The 7,713-nt window shown below is 39.9% G+C and overlaps 1 protein-coding gene across 1 annotated transcript; it reads left to right on the top strand.

The window, feature by feature from the left end:
* The first annotated feature begins 717 nt into the window (after positions 1 to 717).
* LOC101781568 (bidirectional sugar transporter SWEET3a) lies at positions 718 to 2,868 on the top strand. The gene is made up of 6 exons (XM_004960572.4): positions 718 to 855; positions 945 to 981; positions 1,071 to 1,293; positions 1,987 to 2,148; positions 2,247 to 2,366; positions 2,485 to 2,868. Exons 1-6 carry the CDS (start codon positions 819 to 821, stop codon positions 2,647 to 2,649), a joined length of 744 nt encoding a protein of 247 aa, XP_004960629.1. The 5' UTR covers positions 718 to 818; the 3' UTR covers positions 2,650 to 2,868.
* Positions 2,869 to 7,713: the final 4,845 nt, after the last annotated feature.

Here is a 7,713-nt window from a genome sequence, read left to right as displayed (position 1 = left end):
AAGTTAAACGCACATTATCATTATTATAGAAAATTTGATAATAATTTCATGGATTCACATATTTTTAAAGGGCAGGTAACAACTTTACAAACCTATCAAAGTTTGTTTCATACGGAATGGAGTTAATTTATTTTTCTAGAAATCTTACAAGTTGTTGGATTTTTGTGCACTAGCATGTTACTAGGTTGTACTGTTCGCATGTTCATTTTCTTCGCTTCATCGACAAATACTGTTCTTGGCGGCCGGACAGATCACGAAAAAATATGAAAGCTTTGTCTTTGTGGACACAGATCTTGTGCCTAGCTTTATTCAGATTACGGCAGATAAGCAGCAGAGTAATGTGTCGGATGCTATGGAGCCATGCAGAGCAAGATTACTGTAGCAAAAAGATATGGTACCGCTTCTATAGTTCTATGTAGGTCGTCAATGATCTCTGGACCGTTTGAAATGGAACAAATGGTACAGATGCACCCTAATGCACAGCTACTGTGTCCACCTCTCCAGTAGCAAATTACTACTGTAAGTGGAGTATCTCGTTCTTTGATGACTATTCTCGAAGGCTCCTAATAGGCATGCAGATACCAGACAATATATGAAAGTCTTGGTCCGTATTTCTTTGCTTTTGCAGAAAGCTTAGGACGCAATATTCTAGCATAGTGGCTTGAGCTATACCTTTGTCTCCTGCTTCAGACAACTTTGTTTCGTGTGCTATAAATAGGAGACCATTATTGTAAACAATGCACGAATCAGTGGCACATTTTAGCTCCTGACCCCCTGCGGCAAATAACACTACTCGTAGAGCCTTCATAGAAACAATAATGGCTACTAGCTTGCGCGTCATAGTTGGAATTATAGGTATTTTCTATCTGCAAACTACGCCCCTAGCTTGACTCATTCAGCTTTCGCATCTGTAACACCACCTCGTCTTTTAATTTTTCTTGCAGGATCTGTAGTCTGCGTGCTCCTCTATGCAGTTCCAGCGTACATGACTACATCCTGATGAGCTAACATGATTGAAACAGCATGATGGCGTATCGCTAACGATATATTTCTGTGATTTTGTTTTCCAGATTGACATTTAAGAGAGTCATCAAGGAGGCCAGTGTGGGAGAATTCTCATGCTTACCATATATCCTAGCTCTTTTCAGCGCCCTCACATGGGGCTGGTATGGCTTTCCAGTAGTGAGTAATGGGTGGGAGAACCTGTCACTCTTCGGTACCTGCGCTATCGGAGTACTCTTTGAGCTCTCATTCATCATCATATACATATGGTATGCACCAAGAGAGAAAAAGGTAGGCAACTTCTGAAGAGATTGCTGAATCTTAAAACTTCTGAGATTACTGAATGCTAAGTTTCTCTTGTTACTTTCACTATCATACGATAATTTGCTTGCTGAAACAAAATCTTGGGCAACTATGACAAGCCAAATACACAAGTATCTGCTGCGTAGGAAGTAAAAAAGAAAAAAGCCCCTTTTCAGGACGGTCAAAGCTTTGCCATAGTATTACTAGAAAAAGAGGATTGGCCAGTTTTTAAGGGAAAATTGGGCCCCAAAACCATACAACTTTTGGAGATTGAACCCCCAACAACTACAGGGACAAACTTGCTAATGAAAAAAAGAGCACCTACTTAGTAGAACCACTAAATTTAATGAAACTGGTGTTACTACTTCGCATCTTTTCAGAAAAGTAGTGTTACTTATTCTTGTGTCCTTTGACTCCGTTTAAGCAAAAGGGCAGGATCACTTGCCTAATATATTAAACAAGTTCCTTATTCTTGTCCAACACATGTAAGACAGAACATAATATCTGCACTATGATTTTTTTAAATGAAATGAAATGCAATTAGCTAATGCATCAGTACGTTTGACCCAGGCAGCAGACATATGAATGATTATTTGAAGTCTTAATACATGCGATCATGTGGGCTTAAAAAGTTTGAGTTATATATGCACAAGCTGATCAATGATTCTCTTTACCTTGCAGAAGTTTGTAGTGCTAATGGTATCTCTGATTCTGGCAATCCTCTGCGTGATTGTATCCTTCTCAATCTTTACGTTCCACACGGAGCATATGCGCAAGCTATTTGTTGGCAGTATTGGTATCGTAACTTCCATGTCGATGTACAGTGCTCCGCTTGTAGCTGTGGTGAGTACTATCAGTTGTAACAGAACCACGGATGCATTGGAGGCATTTTTATTTGCTCATCTCTACTAATTGGCTTTTTTGCACTCCCGAACTTGCAGAAACAAGTTATGAAGACGAAAAGTGTGGAGTTCATGCCTTTCTACTTGTCGCTGTTTTCTTTATTAACTAGTTTAATGTGGACGATATATGGAATCCTAGGAAGGGATCCCTATCTCACTGTAAGTATGCAATTAAGCTTTACACTAAATCTACTATTGTCATGTGATTCTTCTGCCTTATGTTGGCACCACTGTTGTTGTCAAACTGAGTTACCGACCAACTTGTTTTGTTCTGAAGGCACCAAACAGCGTCGGGTGTTTAACTGGAATCCTTCAGTTGGTTGTGTATTGCATTTACAGCAGATGCAAGGATCCACCAAAAACACACGATGATATTGAGCAGGTAATAAGCGAGTTGGAAGTGGCAACTACTCTTGGAGACACAAATGGATGTAAGCCTTAGCTCGAAGGCCTGTTCTTTTCTTAATTAAGAAACTGCCTTGTTGTATTCCTGCAATTCTAGCAGAGAGATTCAATGGTAGTATTTGGATACGCAGCAGTTATCTATTTCTGGAACTGCTTTGATGCTATTTCTCTTGGTGCATTTTCACAGCACAAACGCTGTGTTTGTAAAACTAGTTTCCTCAAAGAAATCAATGCGCACCTGCAATCAGTTCCTCTACCCCCTCTGGTCGTTTCATTCTAAAAAGACAGGATGTCTTACGTAGCCGGTCGGATATCTGCCGACTGTAAATATCATATCTTATGTGATGATTACTTGGTATCTGATGGAGGAAAACATGTTAAATTAATTAACAATCCAAAGTATTATGTGGACATTGTACGCATGACATTTTAAACTGATGATGGGGAAAACTGCTGTTCATCTGAATTCCTCAGCACCCACCAGGTCAAAATGGCGAGGCACCTGCATTTATTTCCTATTTTTAGTTAATTTATTAGGATATTCTATTGTCAAGCAGTTTGCATAACTAACGCATTAGTGGAGTATTTTTGCAGACTTTTAGTTCCTTTCAACCTTGTGTAACAATTATATTGATTTTATATAGAGATGAGCTATTTTTCTCAAATTTCTGATTTAAGGGTTAGATAGAATACTCCTTCATCAATTCCTGTTCTTTGTCCGACAACAGCGCTCCACACCGCAAGGCGTACATTCAGCTTCCTGTGTATCAGGATAGCCTTGCTTTGTGCATGGTATCAAGGATATTTGTGTAGATTGTTGCGACCTAACAACTTGTAAACAGATTGTACATCGTGTATATGTACATGGCAAACATATCAATGAGAATTGTCTTGCTATTCTTGCTTAACTGATTTCTTTTCATGCATAATGGTATCAACCTAACCTCCCAATCCGTTCTGTCCTCGTTGTTCCACTCGTCACCATGGCCAACCAGCAGAACAACGACAACTGTGCGCGCGGCTGCTCTAAGTCAAGATTTACCTCGATACACTGATACACATACATGGAGGGAAACACGCGAGGAGAGGCAGGTTCACCGTACCGTATCCAGAAACTTGCGAGTACCAACGGTGGTGTCATCTCTTGGATATGATTCTTACCATATACTCTAACAGGGGTTGCCTGAGACGTCGCTGCCCGGATGGAAGCCGGACTGGTTCCTGAGAAGTGAGAACCACACATTAACTTGGGATGGATGGTTCTCATGTGCCAGGATCAAGATTAGAAACAACACGGCCTTGCATGACAATGACATGGCAATTTCGTACGTAGCGTTTCTGCTGGACACGAGAAACCTGTGGCGTAGATACGAAGCACATCTGTTAGGGACGCGCTGAGGATCGATCGGAGCAGCCAACAGCATCTGAATGGTTCCCAGGAAAGAGAATTTGTCCCCAACGCAGAATCAGTTCTTGTAGGATAATGATGGGACCCTTCACTTAGCTTACTAGCAGCTATGCAGTCCGTCTTCAGGTATGCAAAGGGATTCCTACCAGATCACAACAATTGGCTGTTCCAAAGTTGTACCGCATCTCTTCATGGGCGGACAATCAACACCCTTTAAAATGCCAGACGTAGGCACCTTTGCAAAAGTTATGCTCGTTGTTATAGTATGCTGTGATCATCTACTATATTCTGATTTGCATGATGGATGATCCGCACCAGATGGGAAAGACCCCTACCATCAAGTTGGATAATTTTTCTGGAATAATTTAACTAAGAAAATGTGGAATCGATCAGGTACGTTACGGTAACATCTTACATGTATCATGCATGCACTACTACACAAAGGGTCATGCATCTTAAATGGCTCGCAAGTCCCCCATGGTTCCTTTCACGAACCGTCCAAGATATATTTTAAGAAATCTTCAAAGCTAGTTATATATAAGGCTATAATATATTAAGAAATAATACGTTTCTTTTCACCGGGTTGTTCTTATATATACGTACATATTATTCGTCAAAGACTACATTAAAAGCTCAAGCTGGAAAAAAGAATGACCATTGGACATTTGATCATATCATAATCAAATATAAAATACAAGTTGCCCTTTCTAACTCTAAATTTATCATAACTTGCATTGTTGGTGGGGGAATCGAACCCCAAGCCCTGGAGGAAAGGGTGATGGACCGTGTGAACTATGTGTGATGTGGATGTTATAGAAAATTTCATTTGACTCATAGTGCTAGTACTACAGATGCATGGTTCGATTTGTATGGATTAAAAAAAGATAAGATAAGAAAAGAACAACAAAAAACAAGGATACTCCATCACTGACCACCACCGTCGCAGCATCCACCACGCCGCCGGGCGGCACCATGAGTCCATGACCGCTTCATCCACAGTTGCTCCTGTCATGGTGGTGTTTCTCAGCATCGTCGTGGCTGCACCATCCATCAAGCATCCTCGACTGCGCCGTCCATCACTACTACACAAAGGGTAATCGCCCACGGCTCCTACTACCTTTCATTCGCCATCAAATTAAATAGGCATATGGACGTTAAAAATAGCAAAATACATTATGGAGTCGAAGACCATCCCAAACTAGCCACCCTGTAGCGCATTGCACACCACATGTGTCTCTTATGTGAAATACACGGATGTGTGGTTTCCAAGCTTCAAACCCATGACCCCCCACCCCCTCGCTCGAATCCTCCTTAGCATTCCACCTATACTTTATTCCATTGATTCTTGTTCGCTGAAATTTTGCATGAATATTTCAGTAAATGACTTCATATATTAAAATATTGTCAACTACAAAATTATAGGTACCACGGAGAGATACAGTTTTTATATAAAAATATTTTTTCATCAGAATTAGAAAACTTACTGCATGTGGCCAACAAATGAGAGTATTAGAGTCTTTTCACACCACCACTAATCTGTCCTAGAAAAATTAGAATTGCACTCTTCATGGGATAGAGGGAGTAGATACCATGGAGAGCTACAGTTTTTATATAAAATGTTTTTTCATCAGAATTAGTAATTTATAATACATGATTTAATATATTATAAATTCATTATATAATTAATAATTTAGAGTTGTTTTTTATATGACCTATATATCATCATCTCACTATAATATTAATATAATTTGAGTTTATACAACTAACCACTTTGTAAACCATTATTTTGTTACGTTCTTACTACCGTTATAGTTAGATCCTACTTAACCATGATTCAACATTATTATTTCACAATGTTATATAGTCCATGACCATGGATACTACATAATATATTTGTAAATAATCATTGCATTTTATTGTAGAAGTATTTCATCAAAAGTACTCCCTCCCTCCCTAAATATAATGACTTCTAGTGTTTGAATTTTGTCCCTAGCTATAGGACTTTCGGGTATCCAATCAAGAGCTGGCCAATCATGAGCTAACCCAGTCACTAGTTGTGCCAACCAAACTAAGACATGGCCAATTATTTGTTACCCCGTTTGCTTTAGTGGGGGAGGGGGGATGAAAGGCTTTTCTCTTCCAACTTAATTTGTCCTAAAATCCCCAAAAGTCATCGTATAATAGGGATGGAGTATCAATTTTAAACATTTTTTGACAAATATTTAACTGGGAGAATATAGTTTCTCATGGTACTTAATTATTTGGAATTGTCAAAGATATTAGTTTTGAATTGTGTGAATAATAACATAGTTTATCTCCCACTATTCTTATTTAAATCCATAAGGCATGATGGATTTGATATTGATATTGAAGAGATGACGGAGCTATCCTCACCATTCCAAGTAAGCATGGGGGATAGAATTCTCATAATTTTTGTTTGGGACCATGGTGGGGTGAGCCTTTATCACCCATGGTTCTAAACAGCAAACCTCATCGTGTAGTCGGTTTTTAATATGAGGCATTAGAGATAATAACTGTACGGTTTTAAAGAATATGTGAGAGATGAGGTGTCCAATATAAGTGTTTTTATTAGTAGGAAATGGTGCCCCTTGGCCCCATGGCCACAACGATGCCTCCATGTACATGCCATATCACCCCCATAGTGCATGCTGTAACTTCCTGACCAAGCCCAATACACAATAAAGCTCCCCTTCCTCCTCTCCCTATTGGGGATTTGCACCACCTCAGCCTCCACCTCTATTGCTACGTACGTTGAAATCGGGCCTTCCGAAACTAAGAATAGGCATTTTGCCTTCACAGTCTCCACCTCCATAAATCCATATACCATGCTAGAAACACGATCTTCATCCAGCTTCCAATTGTGCCACCACAAACTTCATTGCTCGACCAAGCATATGTAGCCAAATCTCCTCATCAACCATGATCACGCCCAACGCGACCTTTGGTTGCCTTCGCCTCAGAGGACTCCATCATTGTCCGGCACCTTCTCCCACTATATTTCATCATCATGCCTCCAAGGTGATCGGCTGTGTCCTGCTTGTACCACGTCCACATGGCAATGGCAGCATAGAGGATCCTTTGGAAGATCACTGCAAGTTGATAGGATTTGATGGGAACTAGATTCAGATAAGTGCAGTGGCGATGGGCAAAGGTAGCGGCGATGATGGATAGTAAAGATTGGGTTCTGTTTTGTTGATGGTAGCATAAATCTTGCCCTAAGCATTAATATGGTGGATGAGTTGTTGTTAGCATCGCCCTTTGGTTGATTTTGGTCTAAGTTCACTAAGAAATAGGAATGTTATATTTTTTTTATTTTGAAATGGGAAGCTTTATTAATTTCAAGAACGCCACATCAAGATAATACATCAGAAATTGAAATACTCCCAACCTCTTTCTTGTGATGAATTTGATTTGTATATGGGGCAAGACATATCCACCTTATATATATGGAGGAGTCCACGCCGAGGTTATCCAATCGATCAAAATACACAAGTATCTTTTACTATTTGCCTCTTAAAACCCTAATCCCTTTGCAAACCCTAATTGTTGTTCTTTCTTCATCTTAATGGTTGTTAAATGCTTCTTAGGTGGCGCACTGAGGCGCTGACTAGAACAACCCATCACAGCAAGGTGCACCTTCCCCAGTAGGGTCCCTGGCAGGAAGGTTCTTGT

This window comes from Setaria italica, chromosome III (genome assembly GCF_000263155.2).
Source record: "Setaria italica strain Yugu1 chromosome III, Setaria_italica_v2.0, whole genome shotgun sequence".
In the NCBI taxonomy this organism is placed as follows: Eukaryota; Viridiplantae; Streptophyta; class Magnoliopsida; order Poales; family Poaceae; genus Setaria; species Setaria italica.
Note: the sequence above shows the minus strand (reverse complement) of the source record. Positions and strands in the feature narration are given on the sequence as shown.

What these genes read in the sequence shown, in the direction of transcription:
- LOC101781568 (XM_004960572.4), top strand. Translation starts at nt 819, where the DNA reads ATGGCTACTAGCTTGCGCGTCATAGTTGGAATTATAG. An exon ending in CGTCATAGTTGGAATTATAG is followed by an intron (nt 856 to 944) that starts GTATTTTCTATC and finishes TTTTTCTTGCAG; the next exon opens with GATCTGTAGTCTGCGTGCTC. An exon ending in CTCCTCTATGCAGTTCCAGC is followed by an intron (nt 982 to 1,070) that starts GTACATGACTAC and finishes TTTGTTTTCCAG; the next exon opens with ATTGACATTTAAGAGAGTCA.